This window comes from Kryptolebias marmoratus, linkage group LG17, assembly GCF_001649575.2.
Source record: "Kryptolebias marmoratus isolate JLee-2015 linkage group LG17, ASM164957v2, whole genome shotgun sequence".
NCBI lineage: Eukaryota > Metazoa > Chordata > Actinopteri > Cyprinodontiformes > Rivulidae > Kryptolebias > Kryptolebias marmoratus.
This window is the reverse complement of record NC_051446.1, coordinates 23,583,848-23,604,917: the sequence shown is the minus strand read 5'-3', so window position 1 is coordinate 23,604,917 and position 21,070 is coordinate 23,583,848. Positions and strand designations below refer to the sequence as shown.

Below are 21,070 nucleotides of genomic sequence, written 5' to 3'. Positions count from 1 at the left end.
AGGATGCCTCCTGGACGCCTCCCTGGTGACGTCCCACCAGGAGGAGGCCCAGAGAGAGACCCAGGACACGCTGGAGGGACTATGTTCCTCGGCTGGCCTGGGAACGCCTTGGGATTCCCCCGGAGGAGCTGGCCCAAGTGGCTGGGGAGAGGGAAGTCTGGGTGGATGGATGGATGGATGGATGGATGGATGGATGGATGGATGTGTATATATGTTGTCTGTGAGAAGATATTTTAAGATGTTCAAGAAGAATGACAGAATAACAGAATCAGGCAGAACCAAAAGCTCACCTATAATCAGTGACTGGTGCTGATGCTAGAAAAGAGAAGAAAGTCCTAAACAATTTAAAGAAAGAATGAAAAACACTATATTTAAAGTGACATGTCTTATAATAGACACAAGAAGCAGAAAACAGGGAGCGCCCCCTGTAGGCTGGATGCATAATAAATTTTAAGTCCTTGTACACAAAGAAAACTAATTATTTTTGTCAGTTTCCAAACACTTTTCTAAGCCTGCTCATCACTGACTCAGATCTGATCTTAGATGATTATTTATGGTCGTTCACACATGACGTCATTGTGAAGAAAGTCAGGTATTCTTTTTTAAATCCATGCAAAAAATTGAATCCTTATATTTAAACATAACCTCCAAAAAAACATAGATAAGTTTTATTTTAGTGTCAGATGTTTGAGCTTAAATTCTGCTCTGTAACCTGTTTCCAACTGGAACAAGACAAAGGAGTTTGACTCCATCCATAATGAGAAACAGCCCAGTTTCTTCTTTGTGTCGTTTTTAAAAGGGGTGAAAGAAGAAGAGGTCACGAGTAAAATCTGGAACAGGGGTCACTGATACTCAATAATCGCATCAATCACTCGAAGTGTTTCTCCACAAACACGTCACGTAAGATGCCAAACACAGGATCGGTTTGGTGTTTGGGGGATTCTTTATTTTTTTGTTTAAAAACAAAAAAGGGGAACTCCAATATTAGCTGTCCTCATTGTCTATAGATGATCTTTTGCGGACTCTGTTTTCCAATCGGTACCACATGATTTTATTTTTCGATTCCGACTGAAACCACAGAGCCAAAGTTGGCGCAGTGATGACAGCTTTGTTGTTTTCTCGCAGCATCAGCGTCTCATTAGGTCAGTTTTTCAAGCCCCTTAAACTTTTATTGACCGCTCCATAAGATTTTCCCTCAGATGATGAAAGAGCCAACATGTCGCTCCAAATAAAGCAAACATTGTATTCTCTTTTTTCGTAACTGTGAAGCAAATATCGACTCTTCCACGTGAACTCTGGCATCTATTCAACTCCAAAAGGGTTCATTTCCCAGGAAACGGTTTAAAAACAGTTGGACGACCAGTGGACACTGAACTGGGACAAGTCAAATAGGGTCATAAATTTTAAAAATGTAAACACGTTTATGTTTAACTGAAGCAGAATTAGCTGCAGAAGCAAAAGTTTCTCTGAAAGAGCTGTGTTGAAATGTTTGTTTGTCATCTTTAATTCACTCACTTGTTTGTCTGCCGTGTTAGCAAAATATCTCATGAACCACTGGACGTGTTTTAATGAAACTCTGGATATACATCTGCAACTAATGAACTTTTGGAGTCAGCCCAATTCAAGATGGCAGCCACAACTAATTGACAAAAATGGCTATAGATTTGGTGTGGTAGTAGCTCAGAGTGATCCCCAACACATAAGCCAAGAGCTCTCTGTTAGCTAAATATCTCATGAACCCCTGTACAGACTTGGATAATAAAAAGGAATAAAAAGGAATTCAAGATGGCTGTCACAACTAGTCAACCTCAGCCAACACAAAATGGCAATAATTTACCAATAATGAGCTAAAGTTTGATGTGGTAGTAGCTGAGAGTCATTGTTAACACATACTCCGAGCGCTAAAAGATCTTCTGTTGCGTGATCTTGTGCATGTTGTCATTTTAAAGTTTAACTAAAATATTTTACCTTTCCTTCTCAGAAGATGTTAGTTTAAAACTTTGTCTTGGAAGGCAGCAGGTGATATGCTGTCCTTATTTAATCTTTAATCTTATTTATGATTCCCCCTGAGTAAAACAAAAACTTCATTATTTTTAAAGTTTCTATTTTTAGTTTGTTAACGCCCAACAAAAAAAGGATTTGAACGCTCAAGCATCAAATAATGATGTCGATCAAGGAGCTCTATGTGGCTGTTTTTTGTCATCCATCCAGTTTCTTTACCTGCTGGGTCACAGGACTGTCTCCAGCAGTCACTGTGAGAGAGGCGGGGGACACCCTGGACAGGTCCCTGTCCAACACAGGGACACAAACAACCATTCAGTCTCTCACTCACACCTGGGGACCAACCTAACCTGCATGTTTTTGGTCTGTGGGAGGAAACTGGAGAACCTGGAGTAAACCCACGTGCACGCAGGGAGAAGATGGAAACTCCACCCAGATAGGTATCAACCCTGCGACCTTCTTGCTGAGAGGTGACACCTCTAACCACTGTTCCACTGTGCAACCAGTTTCTGTTATCCATCCTTGCAAATATTTATCCTTTTAGCTTAAAAAAGTAACATGATTATCATCGTTGTTGTGGTTGATTAACTTCCTGGTGGTCAACATATCATTGCAGTCTATTATTTATTTATTTATTTATAAATCCTGATTATTTGATCGTGGCTTCTTTCCAAAGGGAAAATGCAAACTTCTTATCTATCCCACTTGTTATGGTTCAGGATGTTTCCACGTGGGGGAGACATGCTCCTCCCAACTCTGACATCTTTTTTTTTTTTAAAGATTGAAAAAAAAAAAGGGTGGAAATACATAAATATTTCCTCTTTGGAGAAGTGTTACAGAAACCTGGAGCATCTTGTCAAAACAGAAGGAAATAAAGCAGCTCGGAGAAGTGGGAGTAAAGAGCATGCAGTAAAAATTACTTCAAGGAGAAGAAAAAACAAGTGACTGCAGGAAAGAAAGAGCAAAGAGGAGAGACCTCGCTCTGGAGCACTTCAGCTGTTTGTCATCTCTTTTCCTGCCATGGATTCATCACAACAAGATTTACTCTGAGGGGACGCAAGGAAGAGAGGCAGACGGAGGAGGGAATAAAGCTGCAAACCTTGACTGAATTGAGGAAAAAACAGCTGTGAGTGGAGGAGAAGAAACGCCAACTGAAGGTAGGGGAGAGGAGGAGTGAGGCAACCCCGTTTCTTCACGCAAACCAAGAGGGGCAACAGAGAAAGAAGAGGAGTGATAAAAGTAAGGAGGAAGAAGAAGCGTCCTGACATGGGGCTTTGTGCTGTTCTCCTCATCTGTCTTTCCCAGGCTGAGCTGGGGAGAGTCTGGGCTCAGGAGCATCAAGGTAAGCCAATAACTTTGGTGCTAAAACCAAATAAACTTAAAGTTAACCTCAAATAACAAATCTGTGACTAACTCTCTGCAGAAACAAGTGTTACGGAACGGTCTCTATGTAGGTGAAAAAATTATATGACCTGAATTCTTCGCCCTAAGCGCTGACAACAGGCGTGCAGAAAAAGTATTTGTTGGCACTTTTTGTGTTTGAATTGCAAATGTGTGTGTTTATGTGCGAAGCTGACAGGGCCCTTTACATTCCTCTGTGTCAGTTACAGGAAACACGTTAAAATGTGTGCGCGGGTCTGGATGACACCGCTCCAAAAAGCTCCAAAAGCTCTTTAATTTGAAAAAGAAAAAACAAAACAAAAACAACGCCTGGTATTCAGAGAAAAATCTGCACTTTAAAGAAGAAATGCTTGAGGTCAACCAGTTAGTTGAGAAATGAGTTGCAGCTGAGCTGAGAATTATTACAATTGGAAAGTTTATTTTATTTTGCTTTGTTTGTCTCAAAATGTGCATTTTTTTTTCTAAACCTGTGTGTTATATTCTCCTCCCATCTTGTCGGTGTGTGTCTGTGTGTGTGTAAATGTGCATGTATGTATTTCTGTTCTCCTTGGAGATACATTATTTTTAGCCAGCCCCCGTTCTTCCGTTGCTGTTCCTCCTCCGACAATCAGTGGTGCTCCAGTTTTTCTGGCCTCTCCTGTGGTCCCAGTTTCTCTGATCGAGGGCCTCGCTCTGCAGAGGACGACCCGCAGACGCATCCTAACATAGGACTGATTGAAGACCAGCTGTCCCCGTTTCCGACGCTGTCCCTTAGCCTGATAACTTCACTTTAAGATGGGTAGTCTGGTCATTTGTGAAGTGGTGTTCTGACTAATAGCTGGTACCTTATAAGCTGTGGCATCAGTCAAAGAGTCTGAAGTGATGAGAAAAAGGCAAAAGTTTTCATCCAGGATAGGCTAATAGTTAGCCTAATGAAGGACAATTTGAAATCATTTTTCAGGCTTATAAAAAAAAGTATTTCACAAAAACAACACACCGCTATGAAAGAACGTTACAGTAGCTGATATTAAACATCTCCACTTTTGAACTGCATTGTTTAAATTGCAAATTGTTTTCACTCTCCTAACAATAGAGGGTCATTAGGGTCCTTGTTTGTCTGACTCACTGATGGGCCCCTCTGGTTGATTGGAGTGAAACTGACTGGGGATCAGGCCTAAAGCTGGAATCTGAGACCTCCTCCCCTGTTTAATGTTGGTTTCTCCCTTTTGACATGAATGGCTTCTATGTCATCTAGTCAAAAGGGATATTGTCTCTATTGTTAGGAGAGTGAGAACAATTTGCAAGCTATCCAGCTTACATCACATCTCAGCTTTAAAAGGTAAACTCCACACTCTCTGTTTCTGAACTGAGAAAGCTCCTCGGATGAGAAGCGAAACGTCTTCAGCTACAGAACAGAAGTCCAGTTGTTTTTGTTTTTTAACCTTTTTTTTTATTTTACCATGGCCTGGATGACTGAGAATCTACACCAGCAAACTGCACTGTTTGATTAGTTTGTCTGTGTTTTCTCATCAGGACAACGTCTGTTTTAACATGAAACTATGTGTTTTATAAGAAAAAACTGGCACTCGTTTGGCTAACTATTAGCCTAGCCTGGACAAAGACTTTTGTTTCTTTCTCTGTGACTGATGTCACAACTGATAAGCTACTAATTATTGATGACTATTTAACAAAATATCACCTTAAAAGTGACTAGACTATCCCTTTAAAAGTAAAAATGGCTCCACACGACCTACAGAGTGACTGTTAGTCATTTGATTCAAGGGAACAGTTTCTTACTCCCTCATGGCCAACTAGACCGTGCTAAATCTCTTTTACAGAGCAGGTAATACTCCTGTATGGTTACATAAAAATCATCCTATTTTCTCCAAAGTACAGAACAGTTTGCACATCTGTAACTGATCAGCACGACAAATTTCAGAGTTTATGTTCACCAGAGTGCAACTCTACACAAAGATTTTGTGCAAAACTGCTTATGCTGCCGACCATTTAAGTCAGTCGGCCGGTAACGGTGATTCAGATGAAACCAACAGATCTGGCCACAAAATCTGGCTCTCAGAGCCTTTCTGTTTCAGGAATGATATCAAGTTGTGAGCTGGAATCTGTCTGTGGAAATGCTTATTCAATATGGACTTTATTTGGAAAAACTGTAAGGGTTGGTAGAGAAGTCATGCTAGAGAATTAGAGGTTGGGCCGCTTTGGGCTGAATGCTGACATCTGCACTGCAACGAGCTGCAGCTTCAAAATGACATCAACAAGTTATTCTCACTAATATTTTCAGCATGCTACCATTTACTTATCAGCAGGCTGACAAGAATCTTTGACCTTAAACCAAAATATTTGACGAACAAAAAAATGAACACATTTTGGCACTAATCATTTCAGATTTAGCTTCTGTATGCACCAAATTTATGATATTTTACTGATAGTTTGTTGGGATTTCTTTGGGTCAAAGGCTAGCAGCATAAGTAAGTGTATTAACCTAATCAACAAAAGGTTATCTGATAATTCTGCTAAAAGCAAAATGAACTACATGTTATTTTCTGCTGACAGGATCTCAGTCACTCACATCTAAACTGATGTTTGCTGACATATTGGACTTTTACACCCTGTTTTAGTTTATGTCGTACATGCTAAACAAGTAAAAAAACTAGAGATCTGACTTTAACCCTGAATCTGCAGTCCTGTTTTTGTTGCTAACCTTAGCGATGCTGTTAACCACCATCAGAAGGGGTTTTCTACCAAAGACGTTCCAGTGCTAGCCCAGGGCTGGTGCTAGAACTGGTTCGAGTTAAGAACCTGTTTGGTTTCCCACGGCCAGGGAGCCAACATGGAGCCACATCATTACGTCACATTAAATAACTGAATAACTGATCTTCCCACTGTTGTGCTCTGACTTTCTGTAGAGGATCAAAGCGCAGAGAGAGACTTCAGCAACGCTCCTGCTACTAACAAAAGTGGTTATTTGCTTGGGTTCAGCAATGAGGTGGTCCCGAGTTGGCACCGGTTTTTTGATGCTAAAGCTTTCAGTGGTGGAAACGAGAGAGCTGGAGCTAAACAAGCACTGGCTCCTGTTTGGTGGATAAACCATTTTTGATTGTCTTCTTACAATAACTCCTGGAAATGGCTGGGACATATCAGCCAGCAAACGAACTTTTAGTTCTTGAGGTTGACGTGTAAGAAGCAAAGAATAAACGGCCACATTTGTTTTTCCACATGACTAGGTCACAGAACGTCCTCAACTACAGCTCTTGAGGGGGTCAAGACCCACCAATACTGGACCAAGGAAGTCAAACCAGTGATGTGAGGAAGTGGCTACGGCTCATTGAGGCACACGAAGAACAAAATCTGGCTTATGTTGCCTGATCAAAAGAACAAGGCTGGTTCTGATACAAAGGATCCAGAACACAGTATATTGCAGTTTGTTGGGCTGCTTAGCTAAAAACCAACATTGTGTGCATAATGCCCTCTGCTGACTGCTGAAAATACCTATAAATGGGATGTGAATATCAGAGAGCTTTGAATGAAAAATCCCATTTTCAGTGGATGGTCAGATCCATCATACGTGTCGCTAAGCTGGCGAGATCATTGTGATTATTTGGACACCGTTCTGCTGGGAAACCTCGGGTCCAGCCATTTGTGTGGTCCAGCTTGACATTTTCCACCAACATAAACACTGCTCCTGACCAACATGGAGCGGAACACAACCACATGCTTCATGTGAGAACTTGGCCACAAGTTATGCAGCTCCTGAGCCAATGGAGCAATTTGTGGAACGCGATGGACAAACAAAACCAATCCATAAAATCCCAGAGCTTCAAGACAAGCAACATTCCAAGATTTAAAGACCACCATAGCTTTAGAGATACAGAAGATTATCTGACTCGAGAAGTTAGGGCTGTTCTGGTGGCACAAATACAACCTCTAGCCAACGTTAGGTAGATGGTCATAAAGTTATGGCTGATTTATTCAAATCCAGGCTCAAAAGGCTGGAAACAGCAAAATAAACTAAGAAGGAAGACTTTACCATTTCCCTACCACTAGTTTTTGAGGACAACTCTTAATCAATATGAATAATGAACTCTTATAACTGATCAAAAATAAATTACTTTTAAATATATTAACTTGTAATCCAAAAAAAATATTCATATTTGAATTTTATCCACGTTATGCACACCCTCTGGTAACAGTCCTGTCACTTCTCATATATCTTTAGTTTTCTTTACAAATATTCAAGCAGGTAAACCCTCTATAAAAGACCCTAAAAAAAATTTGTAAACCTCTAAATGAGGCTCTCGAAGAGACAAAATGGGACAAGAGAATGAAGTCTGGAGAGGTTGTCGTACACTCGAGGGAGATTTACTTTAATGAGGAGTCTTGTATGATCAAGATGCAGCGGAAGCTTCTTTTTTTTTTTTTTTTCCTCTGGCTTCAGAGCATGAGGCTCCTAATTGGGTCAGATTGACACATCATCATCATCATCATCACTGAGCAGCTGAGGAGGCATCAAACAGGAGGAGAAAAGAAGAGGAGGAGGAGGAACACCGGAAGTGGTGAATCATCTACAGTACAGGGCATTAGTTATGATGGAATCAGTGTCACTTCTTTATTTTTTTAAAGAACTATTATATAATTCCTCGTATCTTTAGCAACTCTTTCACCTAATAGGTCGCTTTCAATTTTTAATTTCCAAAGCCTGATTTTCTATTCTTCTTTGAATCATCTCCAGCCTCGTCCAGCCTGGATTGATTTCCAAGCAAAGAAAGAAAAAAAGGAAACATCTAAAAACAGCCCAAGAAAGAGCTGCGCTTTGATTTGAGTTGATAAGACTTTAGTAGCTCAAAGTCTGGCAGACACATGTGCACATGGACCCTGCACGGGGAATGTGGAAACTGGATGGAAAATAAAAACATCCTGGTGTATTTGAACAAGGCCCAGACACTCCTGCGTCTCAGATGACGGACGGGACGAATCTGATGGCGAGCGGCGAGTAACGCCACTGTAAACACGCACTCCGAGGCTCCTGCTTTTAGACGAGGTGCGTGAAAATCATTTTGACATTCCTCTAAATTTGGAGCCATTGTGTTGGTTTATATATACACGTCTGCACAATGACAGGATCCTGCTTTTGAGTCCTACGGAGCTTTCTGTGCCAGGAGTGCTGACCTAACTGGGAATGAAACCTTTTCATCCTGCAGCCTTATGTTGCATCATTACGAATCGCTGCTTCGAGTCACCTCTGTGGCACCGGTGTCCGTTTTATCGGCCTCCTCAGATGTGTCTGCATTGCAGCAGCCACCTTCCAGTGGGTGTTTGGAGTCATATCAAAGTAGGACACAGTTGAGCCATGAAGCGCATTCATTCACCCCATCCACTGATCTCCTGCTCTGTCTTTTGTCGTTTTGCAGAAATGTATAACAGATTTGTGCTTTTTCATTCCTCGTACGGCATTAATATATCTACCGTTTTCCTGATCATAAGAGTAACTCGTCGTACGTGAAGGCAAGACAGCAGCTGAAGACGGACAAAACAAAAGCCAGAGCCACGTTCCTGAGCTGAAACAAAAGCTAAATGGTCTTTCAGTCTGTTCACCTGGACAGGATCCCTCAATAAAAAAATGACTTATCCCTCCTGAAAATAGGCTGGTTTTAAGTTAAGAGTTTAGGGCACGTGAGGGAACGAAGGGATGCTATTTCTTAGTTGTGAAACAAACAATTATCTGCTATCAAATAAAATAAATATAAAGTCAGTGTTTTTGCTCTACAGACAGACAGGATCCTGACATGTCGTCTAAATGCTGCAACTGAGAAATGATTCTACGTCTTCAACAAGATAAGAAGTCCATTTGCCTTTTTTAATGGTTTTACCTTTAAAGATTTGTTGGTAATGAGTGTTAATATCAGGGATTAATGAGTCGCCTGCAGCTTTTACGTTTAGAGCATAATATCAGTGTGCTGGTGGAATTTAACGCAGCGATTCTCCTGAATTTTAGTTTTAAAACATCATCTTGGAGCCTATGGTGTGGGAGGAAGCAATTTGGCTTCTGATCCTAAGAAACAGCAGTAACCACAACACTGAATCCCAAACACTGGCAGCCGGAGTGATAAGGAATCAGAAAGAAAAGGAAAAATGTAGCTTTCAGATGTGCAAATCAATCACGCTCAGAGTTTAGGAGCTGCTTGATTTAAATGATGAACGATCATACACCTAACTGTTTTATATTTACATTTGGAAACCATCTTGTAGACGGTTTGATTCCAGTCAGCAGATGGAGTTGAGACAGTCATAACATCTGCGATATTTATTTTTACAAGCAGAGATTATTGCAGTAATTTAACCTGAATAAACACACCAAAGATCTTGTTGTTGACTCAACACAAAGACGTATGCAGTCACTTGTCACTGTGCATGAGTCTAAAGTGTCTTCCCTCAGCATCGCTCCAAACAGGCTGCCAGAGCCTCTTTGTTTTCCTGACACCAAACATGTAGAACCTTATTCCCAGGCTTCCTTCTCTTCAGTCTGCTCTTGCATGTGGGGATAAGATGGTTTACGTCTCGACTGATATACCATTTGTCCGGTATATTTTGTTTCCTTGTTGTACATTTGACCACCTGATCAAATCCTGGCAGGACTTTATCCAAGTTACATGTATTTAAGTCTCCAAGGACGATGGTAGGAGCGTCGGGGAACTTTTGTTGTAAACGATGCCCTTTGCTGGCGAATATACAACGAATAGCCATAAAATGGTCCTAATCCAAGTGCCACTGTTGTATATGACATGTTTGACTGAGAACAGGCAACACCACGGCGTATTAAAATATGCCGCCACCTTTGCTCTTTCCTGAGAAGTGGTTCCTGTCAGCCCGAACAAGAGTGAACCGTCTAAGTTGAACAGTGAGTCTGGGACTTCGGCATGGAGCCAGGTCTCAGTGAAAAAGCCTCTCTGAATTCAAAGGAGTACGTTGCATAAATCCTTAACTCGTCCGTTTTATTTTGGAGGGAGCGAAGATTGGCCAGGATCAGTGACGGGAGCGCTGGGCGAAATTTTCTCTGCCATAGTCTCCTCCTGATGCCGCCACGAGTCGGGGCTGCTACGTTTCTTTAAACCCGGACAGCCAGCGGGATTCCCCCGTTGACCAAAACGACGCAGCTCTTTTGGAATATTATCCAGCAAGCTTTCCGAAAAATTGCGCCGATGTGATGGTAATCGTAGTCTGTAGAGCCAAGAGAGCGCTGCGGTCATAAACAAGGGCAGGTCGTCGCATGTCGTTTTCATCTTGCATCAACAATGTAGCCCCAGATACAGTCCAATGATGAGGCAATCAAGCAGACCAGTAAGGTAAAAACTATGAGACAGATCTTTGAAGAATTAGATTCACAAATTATGGAGAATAATAAACCCCATGTGGTTGAAACTACAAATATTTTTACATTGACATTGGCAAAAAAGAAAAAAACAAATCAGATAGGAGCATCAAATGTGCCGGAACGTAGCAAGACCGCTTAGAAGAGAGGCATGACAAAGAAACTGCATTAAATCTGACATAAAGATCACATAAACGGGTTTGAAAGCGCCCGCCGTGTCAGTGCATAGAGTGCACGGTGAAAACAGAGAATAGAAGCAGCTGAAAATCTGTTTTCTGAACGTTGATCAGTCAGGATCACACTCGGAGGACACTTACGCTCACAAACTCCGAGCTTTCTCACAATGAGAACATTTTATTTCAAGGTATTAATCGATGCTTTGGGTTAAACTAAATGCTTGTGCAGATGATATGGATGTCAGCTCCCTGAATCTGTTTACTCTCCTTTACTTTGATCAGATATAGAAGGAAAAAAGCACAATCTGATTTAATAAGGCTGTCAAAGTCAAATTAAGTCCCTGCTGCTTTGCGTCAGCTCATAATGTGACAGCAGCAGATCAGTCAGGGCTAACTTTATTAATCAGGCAGACCAGATCTCAGATGTTTTACCAAAAAGCTGCTCATTGATGGATTGGCGGACCTGTTTATGTTTTGTCACGTTGGTCATGAAGTAAGGTAGCCGATGAGCCAAATCAACATCTATGCGTTCAAGCAAATCAACAAGACACAGATGCTGCTTTCACCCCTTCGGTCCTCCAAATAAAACATCTGGTGACACAAAACTTCTGTTTGCTCGGTGTCAATGAGCTGTGGCTTAACAAAAGAAGTGTTGTTCGCAGTTTCACAGCCTCTTTGTCAGCTTTTGTTAGCGGTGAACAGAGCCAGGCTGGACCCCCCACCCACTCCAGTTTGTAGACAAGATGGGTTAACATTAAACAGACGTTATCCCCAGATGTTTGGATCTGCAGCAACACAACAAATCCCCGAAAATGTTATTAAGAAAACCATATATTTCTACAGTTACTAGCTTATTCCAGTGAAACTCAGCATCTTCCTGACTGCATACCAAGATAGTATTAAGATTTTGTTCACACTAATATAAACATTTGGTTGCGTTTGCACTTGTCATCCACGTGCAAACAGTGTTTCTGATGAGAAGAAAACTTTCTTAAGTGAATATGTTTAAAGAACTTTATTTGAAGTGTGTTTTGGATGACAATAAGGAGCCGTCCACATGAGAACGGTTGTTGTGAATACACAAATATTTTGTTTTTAATTGTTTCAGCCTCACTTCCACACGAAAACAATGTTTAAAGGGTGTGATCTCGAGTGAAAAAAGCTTGAAACGCCACCTTTTGTAAACAATGATGTCATAGACGCACCTCTGATCTCACCTCTGACCCGACGGCTGGAGATTAGATTAGAGGCTCGGTGTAGTTCCTGCAGCGTTTCGGGTCGTTTTAGGGATGAACACATTTCTAGAAATGGTGCCGTCTTTAGGAGGATATCTTTAAAAATGGAAAACTTTGTTCCCCTGTGCACACTTTGCACATGTCCACTGTTGTTTTGTGTATTGTTCATGCAGCAGAAACCACAATGACAATGGGGCTGTTTTTACGAGTTTTTTTATGTTTGGCGATATTTGTCTTGACTCTGTCGCTACAACACGTTGGCCATGTGCTGTAACTGATCATTACTAAGAGTAAATGATAATCAGTGTCAAATAAAAAAGCTAACTTTGTCTATAAAGCATCACCAGCCTTGTTCAGAACGTTTTTCTTTAATATTTCAATGTCGTTCCTGTGGATATAATCACCACTCATTGGCCCGACGAGATTTCTTCAGCAATTTTTGTTATTTTCTGAACAAATATTAATTTCTGAATAAAGTATCAGTGTGTAGTCAAGGCCCTTCGTGACCTTTTTTCAATTTACATTCCAGCGAGCTAAGAAAGCAAGTTATGCATCATAAATTACAGTCATTCACATGATAAAATGATTGATTCCACTTGTCTGGTTTGAGGTTTTGGAGTGAAATCCTGGAAGCAGATTTCCCTGTAAGCCACAAGAGCATTAGCGATGTCAAACTACTTCAGGTGAAAGAATTGGCTCAGAGTTATGGGTGTTAGACTCTGGGCTTTGAGTCTCTAAAGTTCTCCAGCAAAAAAAAAAACAAAAAACTGGAGAAACCATTTATTCTGCCTGTGGATTTGTATAAACAAGCGCTGTCATGTTAAGGCCGGAAAGGCCAAAACACAGCTGCAAGCTCACTGATTTCTGCAAGCTTAATTGGAACAAACAGACCAAGTCAAACCAATGAAACAAATCCCACAAAAAAAGCAGGTCGTGATACAGGGAGTGTAAAACAGTTTAAATGTTGAGAGGGGGAAGAAAAAAGGACAGAGGGAACTCCAAGCTGGTTCTCATCATCCCCTCCCTCAAGAATCTTCTTTTCACAGCTAAAAATCAGATTAAATGAAGTTCTAACAGCAGCCTGGATTCGATCCTTCAAGTTCAGGAGGACGAAAGCAGAGAAATTCATTCTGCTGATCGTGCAACTGTTGCCCCGAAACAGTGAGTCATAGATAAGTTAACGTAAGATTATAAACACCCAACAACAATCTGTTGAGCAGATGTGAAAGAAACACTTCACTATTGTCATCATTTCAACTTTAAACACAACTCGTGAAGTTCAAATCCCGCTTTAAAAACAACCATCAGATTTTACCTCGATATGCGTAAGACCGACTGAGTTATCGTCCTTTTCGTGTCGGCTAGCGTCTATGAGCTGTGGCGGCCATTTACTGAATCCAAACGTTAATCAGTCGTAGATTCAATGGTTATTTTTCAAAGAGCTTTAACAAAACTCATCCACTAGTTTAAAAGATATTTCGCTAACAGACAAGCAGGGCTGACCCCAACTTTAAACAAAGATGCTCAGATTATGTGCTGCGGATGACTCTCATCTACAACCACACCAAATTTTAGCTCAACATCTGTAAAACTGGCTAAAGTAGATTTCTGTGTTTTCTAAGGTCAGTTGGCTGTGGTGGCCATCTTGAATTCAGCAGTCTCGAGAGGTCATCTGAGGTAGATCCAATGATTGTTTCCAGAAAGTTTCAATAAAATCCGCCCGGTGGTTCATGAAATATTTGGGTACCAGACAAACGAACACACACACAGGCAGAAGCATTATTCCCCTTTTTGATTTATGGATGTAAAGACAATTCACTTTGTCTAGTTTCCAAATATTTGTTTGAGTTGAGGTTTTGCTACAAGACCTCTACATGTGGGTTTAACTTTCTGTGCATATGTTGCACCACAATACGAGTCACATTAGGGTCGCTAACAAGGAGCAGATGTGACCACGGGGCATAAAAGGCAGACCTTGTTCGGTGTGAGTCTGCGTGCGTGTTGATCCAGCTCAGTCACAGTAACACATATCTCGCTCTAGATCCACGGAGTGGGACTGCTCTGAGGTCAGTCGGAGGAGCGGCCAGTTTTCACAGAACCAGGAGAGACCAGCAGAACCAACAACAACACAGAGGAAGAGTTGATGTCACCACCCTTCCAGACAACATGACCCGCATCGTGGTGAGATGGGAAATAATCCGCTCTTTGCTCCATGTCCTGCCTCCAGTTCGGCCATTTTCCATTACGCTGGGCTGGATTTAAGTCTACTAACTTGTTGTTTTTTTTCATACGTCAGCTGTGGTACCAAAACATGTTAAATGGTGTTATGAGAACATTAACAGGGAGGGTCATAAGGCTTAAAATTAATACCTCCGTGTTTTGGAAGGATCTCAAAAGGAAAAATCAACTTTACGATGATTAAATGCACATTTTTTTGTATTAGCATGCCGAAAGGGAGTACTGAATGTAGCCTGGGAACTCCTTGGTATCCTCCAGGAGGATCTGGAGAAGGAATGTGTGGATTTCCCTCCCCAAACCTGTTGCCTCCAGGACCTGACTCTGAACAAGAAGCAGAAGATGGATGGATGTTTTAATTCAGAAAAACTAAATGTTATCCGTCCAGCTGGTGTTAGGAGATACCTAAGATAAAACTGTAGCACAGACGCGGCTATTTTACATCCTTTTTTGTAATATTTAGCTGAAAATTGCCTTTTACTTTGAAAAGTACGGGTTAAGCCATTTAGTGTCCGGTGCCATTTTCAGTTCGCTCCATCAGTGTTTGTCTGCTGAGGTTTTTATTTGTGTCCCACACACAGTTTTTCTTTTAAATCAGCCTCAGTAAAATTCAATCCAAATAAACCGTGTTGCTCTGTTTCCCCCCCCCCATTTCCCTGCCTTTTAAATTGAAAACAGACAAAGCCCCGGACCTGCCAACTTACGCTGTTTGTTCAAGCTTTTCTGTCCATGGGTGCACGTGCACGTGCGCGCACGCGCCTCTGCGGATGACTCACTTGGACAAGATCACGAGAAGTCCTGCTGCTGTTAGCTTTACTGGGAATGCCAGGGAACGTATCTGATATCTCTCGGCTAGATACCCTCCTCGACAAAAAAAAAGGAAATCGGCTGGTGTCAGGCAGTGAAAACGGGAAAAAAAGTGGGTCATTTGCTGTATGTGGAGCAGCCGGAGAGGCCGTGAGAGCTCTGCATTTAACTGCTCCACTTTCTGAGCCAACACCAAACCCCAGAACCATTGCTCTCTGTCACCTTGAAGTGTACCATACATTAATACGTCAAAACTGGAGATCTATAGGCAGACGGGAGCTGAGCTGTCACAGCTTTATGTAAGATGACTAAACAGCTCCCTCCAGTGGCAGCGACCACACAAGACAAGTTTAAAGTCTTTACAAACCAGACAGAACCAGATCCTTTCCATTCCCATAAAGCAGGGGTGTCAAACCCGGGCACGCAAGGGGGCCAAAATTCAAAATCTGGTCCAAGCCAAGGGCCAATCACGACCAATATTTATGAAAAGTTACATAAATTAATTGGTTTTAGATGCATTATGTCAAATCGTTCATATAGAAATATCAATGACCTTTTCCCAGTTACAGATTATACAGAATTTAGAGCAAACAGACTTTAATGAACACAGACAAATAGATCAAACTTCAAAAAGCTCATCGTTAGCAGTCATTTCTTACACCTCACTCAGATTTTTTATTATTTTTTTAACATTAAAGCAGATTTTTAAAAAAGCCATCAACAAAAACCTGATCATACAGAAATTAAAACTATATATTGTTGGCTTCTAAGTCACTGTCAGAGAAAACTTCACTAATTAGGCTCAGTTTTTTAAGCAAAATAAGAATCAGAGACTCGATCTGAACCAGACTAGAGGGCCGGATGAAATGTTACAGAGGGCCGGATCTGGCCCGCAGGCCTTGAGTTTGAAACGTGTGCCATAAAGAATCAGGGATTTTACTTTACTCAAAACAGTCAATTTAAATAGTTTTTCTTACCTTTTTATGGTGCTTGATAACAGGAACTACTGCCAAGTTGGTCAACTTTAATCCTCTCTGGTTAAACTAAAAAAAAAAAAAAGAAAAATTACATTTTTAGTCATGATATTATCAATGTCATGCAGTTTAACTGATGATGACCGTTTTATTCAAACAAAATATGCAGACTGAGCAAAAAAACTAAACTTGTTGATTAATCAAAAAGTAGGAAATAAAAACGAGACACTATTTTTGGAATAAGACCTGAAACCAACAGTTATTTCGACTAAAGGCCTGGCAGTCTTTGAAGGAATGCATGTCGCCCGCCACTTCTCATCCCAGAGTTTTAAACTGAGATCATCTTATGATGAAAAAGGGACAAAGTTTTGGACATTTTGGTCAATACCTTATTATAAATCGAAACTGTCCTCTGGATTAGGGCTTTAAAATGTTGAAAATGAGCCTTCAGGAGTCTTTTAAAGTGCTTTCGTTTTTATATTTTCCCCTCAATTCCAACATAATACTCAGCTGAGTTCAATTAATAAAAAATGCAAGTCATTTTCTTAAAATACTTCAACCCAAACCTCGAGTTAATCACATCTCTAATGTCTTTTTGTCAGGAGGACTCGCAGAAGTACTATGAATGGCAGAGTTTTGGTCCGACGGACAGAAAAACCGAAAGCTTGTGGATCGAACTGGACCACGTGTTCACAAGTCAAGTCAGAATCCACAGGATCCTGTCCAACACACACCGACAGGCATCGGTAAGATGGGGGCAGTCACAAATCTCGCCATTTTTACGCTCGGCGGTGTCTAATATGTTCCGTTCTTTGCAGCGAGTCGCGCTTTCTTTTGATTTCCCTTTTTACGGACACAACTTGAGACAAGTAATTGTAGCGACAGGAGGTAAGCTGCTTCATCAGCTTTAGTTTGAGAGCTCAATGCCAGCAAACTGATATTTTATAGTAGCTTTCTGAAACGAGATCTCAAGGCGCTTCTTTCTGCCGGCCCCCATCATTAGGGTTCATCTTCATGGGGGAGATCACTCATCTCATGCTGACGGCAACCCAGTACGTCGCTCCCCTCATGGCCAACTTTGACCCCAGTTTCTCCCAAAACTCAACTGTCAGGTACATGGACAACGGTATGTAGGAGCCTTTCTGTGGGGTTTGTGACGTCTGAAAGCTCTCTTTTCCTTTTCCTAACCGCTGTCCTCGCCGTCCTGCTCCTCTCAGGGAAACTGTTCGTGGTGCAGTGGGACAAGGTGCGACTAAAGAACCGAGAGGACGAAGGAGCTTTTACCTTTCAAGCAGCCCTTCACAGTAATGGGAGCATCGTTTTCAACTACAGAGATGTACGTTCTCCTATTTATACTTACTCATCCTGTTTGCCATCTTGTTTGCAAGGTTTTCAGTTTAATTCATGTTAGAACTAAACTCTGTTTGTGTCTTTCAGATCCCTGTACCAGTGGAGAAAATGAACTCCACAGAGCATCCAGTTAAAGTAGGACTTTCTGATGCTTTTATGGCATTAATCCCTACTTCACAGCTCTCAGGTCAGTTCTTAAAAAGACAGTTTGAAGGTTGTGAACAATTGGGGGCGGCTGTGGATGAGTGGTTAGAGTAGTCGTCCTCCAATGAGATACTTGGAGGTTCGATTGCACCAACATGCCACATGTCAAAGATACTGCCTCCGATGTGCCCCATCAGTGCTTGAATGTGATCTAAAGCACTGATTAGACTCTTATAGGGTGATTTATTCAGATTAGCTTTGTGGAGGTGTAGTAGAGTGCTGTATGAATGGGTAAACAAGCGCACAGATTGTGTCGCAAAGCGCTTTGATTGGCTAGAAAGGAGCTATATAAGTACAGTCCATTTAACAATTAATATCTTACCCGTTGCAGACAGCTCTTTGAACAACCTCAGTTTGGAGAAACACTTTAATTATGACTGGATTAACGAGCTAATGGCTAGTCCAAAAGCAGTGAAGATCAAACTGCTGAGGGAAGCAGCACAAATCTGTCACTTTTTTGAGTTTAAACAAAAGAGAAACACTAAGCTTGCAAATTTCCTCATATTTTACGTTCATCCTGAAGACGCGAAGCGGCGAACCATCTACGAATATCATCGCGTTGAGATCGACACCACAAAGATCGTCAGCGGGTCGGCGTTTGAGTTCACACCTCTGCCCAGTAAGTATTGTTCCAACAGCTGGCAGCCCTGCCTCATTTCTCACCTTTCTAACCGCAGAACAACGTGTTCCCGATTCCTCCAGCTTGTCTTCAGCACACATCCTGTGATCTCTGCCTAACGTCCAACCTAACGAGCGGCTGCGGCTGGTGCAACACGATCCAGCGGTGAGACTAAAACCCCGTCTGTTGTCACATAAAAAAATATAAAGAACTTGTCTGGTCTTATTTGGTCATCACTGAGTTTCAGATGCTCCAACGGTATTGACCGGCACAGACAAGAGTGGTTGGATTACTACTGCCCCGAGGAGGTGAGCTACTCCACCAATTCATCCAACCAGATGTGAGCAGTTACCTCACTCTTTCTGTCGGTCTTCTGTGGATTTAGTCTAAAGGTAAATGTGAGGACTACAACCCGCCGTTACCTGAGGGATCTATGAGCTCCTTCAACCAATCGTCCCCAGCTCCGACACCTTCTTTAGCGGTCCCCGAAGACCAGACGGTCACTAGAGGTGAGTATCTGTGGAGGAGGAGGAAACTCTGCCGTAAGCGAGGAGGAGTCAGGTGATGCAGTCTCTGGAGTTTCTGCTGGTTCCTGGATCAAATCGACAGTTTATTAACAGAAACTGAAGTGACTGAGCAGACATAATCAAATCTAAAGGGAACGGTGCCATAAATTTCCAAGTTTTTCTGAACTTTCGTGTCAAGAATAACATCCCCCCATAGCATCCCCCACAAACTTGGACCATCTACCAGAGACAGTGTAGACTCTTCAGAATCAGTTTTTCAGTTGTTCATCTACCAAAACAAAAATTGGGTTTTACAGATTTTTCTTTTACGGTCACAAATAATAAATAAATAATCCAAACTAAGCAATCTTTTTAACAAACAAACAATATGATTGCGTTTCAAAATGTTAGGTGATATTTAACTCAAGTAAAACCCTGACATTATCGAAAACTGTCAATGTCAGTAACGTCTTTGTCCAGTTTAAGTCACGTTGTCTCACAGAAATGTAAGTTTTTTCCTTTTTTTCCAGATTTACAGACGATTCCTCCGAACCACAGGGGGATAACAGAGAACACAGCCATCATAGCGGGTGTAGTTGCTGCATTAGTTCTGCTTGTAACGTTGACCTTATTGGCCGTTTACTACATCAACACGCACCCCACCGTTGCTCCACCCTTCTACCTCATGCAGGTGAGGACGAATAAACCCACACACGGTTTGTAAAGTTTAAATGATGCTCTTCCTCATTCGTTTTTTGTTGTTGTTGTTTTATAGCGACGCACAAATAATTACTGGCCCTCCATGAAGTTTCGCAACCAAGGCTGTCCGTCGAGCTACGCTGAAGTCGAGCTCGGGGTTCACGAGAAGGAAGGTTTCATCGAAGCTGAGCACTGCTGCTAAATGGTCCAAACTTGCGATGAAAAGGTGCCATCTTGCGGACTGAGGACGAATATGAACTTTCAGGCAGATCACAGACACAAGATGTCCTTCCTCCAACCTTTGTGGCTGGACAGTGTTTACTGTACCTGCTCTCCTTGTCAGCTTTCTCTGTGTCTTTCGCTGTTCGCCATCTCACAGGGGTCTAGTTATCCAAGGGTTGGAGAGTCTGACGAGACGTAAATGAGTAATTGTCCAAAACCTATCAATGCAAGGACGTGTCAGGGATTGAATCAAACAAGCCTTCATACTGCAAGTCAATGTACAGCTCAACTTAACTACGTGTTTCTGTCATCATCTATTTTATGGAGTTTTTATTTTGTTTCATGAAACTTTGAGTGTTGTTCCTAAAACGCTTGGTGGACTTATCTACAAAAGTTATCTAGCTATACAACTGATAGTGAATATAATGACCGACGTGGACTTCTTTGAGGGGAAAAGATGTATGAATGAATTCTTGCGTGCTCAAGATTTCTCTGAACCTTTCTGTTTAAATGTCTTCTAATAAAAGCTGATGATCAATGTGGATATTATTGTCCTGTCTGATGAAAATCTGACAACAGATGGCGGACTGTTTTGGCAACATTTGTCTAGATATGTGTTCAACTAGTCCTAGACACGAATACAGACAACAAAAACCAGACAGAGTCTCAGCTGCAAATATTTAAAGTCTTACAGATGTTATGTTATGCTTTCAATTAACTTTGTTTCTGTTGCTGCACAGAGCAGATAATGTCTAATGAGTCATTTAACAAGTCTGTGCCAATACTAAAATATTCCTCCTGGTAGAAAATCATTCATTCTGGCATTTTAACAAAAAAGGGTGTCTCATGAGATGTGTGTAAGTGGTTTTTAAATGTTAAGAAGGCAAAGCAGGGGAATAAAACTTATGATATAAACGTTAAATTCAAGAGAATAAACTATAAGCTATATTTTGTCTTTCCACAAGATGGCGCTGCAGAACTGCAAGACATTTAGCAACTCATAAAGCTAAAATTAATTAAAGTTAGCATAAAGATTTCATAGCTTTATTTATTAAAACTTGACTTATTAGCTGCTATTACAGTTAATGTCTAAAGGTAAACGTTTCTTAACATTCAATATAACAACCTTAGTATGGTAAGTTATAAATTAAGTCTTAAAAACATTAAACATTGACTCTAAAACTGGCAGCTCATTAGCTATTAGCTAGGTAGCACATAGCTATAGCATTAGCAGAAGCTAGCTAGCAAGTTTATCCACAAAATATATAAATTATTATC

The 21,070-nt window shown here is 41.3% G+C and overlaps 2 protein-coding genes across 3 annotated transcripts in view; one reads left to right on the top strand and one right to left on the bottom strand.

Moving 5' to 3' along the window:
- The window catches only part of LOC112451241 (dickkopf-related protein 1-like), a 24,872-nt gene extending 6,354 nt beyond the window's left edge, over positions 1 to 18,518 (bottom strand). For both annotated transcript variants that reach the window (XM_025009904.2, XM_025009908.1), the window contains exons 1-2: positions 18,410 to 18,518; positions 16,196 to 16,261 (exon numbers count right to left, since the gene is read on the bottom strand). In XM_025009904.2, the coding sequence (XP_024865672.1) occupies positions 16,196 to 16,261; positions 18,410 to 18,466 (123 nt within the window). In that variant the 5' untranslated portion in view covers positions 18,467 to 18,518. The remainder of the gene's footprint in view (positions 1 to 16,195; positions 16,262 to 18,409) is intronic.
- LOC108246701 (plexin domain-containing protein 1-like) lies at positions 2,812 to 20,336 on the top strand. Its single transcript, XM_017434374.3, has 13 exons — positions 2,812 to 3,343; positions 14,218 to 14,357; positions 16,795 to 16,938; positions 17,011 to 17,080; positions 17,196 to 17,318; positions 17,410 to 17,528; positions 17,630 to 17,729; positions 18,270 to 18,365; positions 18,449 to 18,530; positions 18,613 to 18,673; positions 18,751 to 18,874; positions 19,402 to 19,562; positions 19,647 to 20,336. The coding sequence occupies exons 1-13, from the start codon at positions 3,268 to 3,270 to the stop codon at positions 19,770 to 19,772; spliced, it is 1,422 nt and encodes a 473-aa protein (XP_017289863.1). The 5' UTR covers positions 2,812 to 3,267; the 3' UTR covers positions 19,773 to 20,336.
- The last annotated feature ends 734 nt before the right edge of the window (positions 20,337 to 21,070 follow it).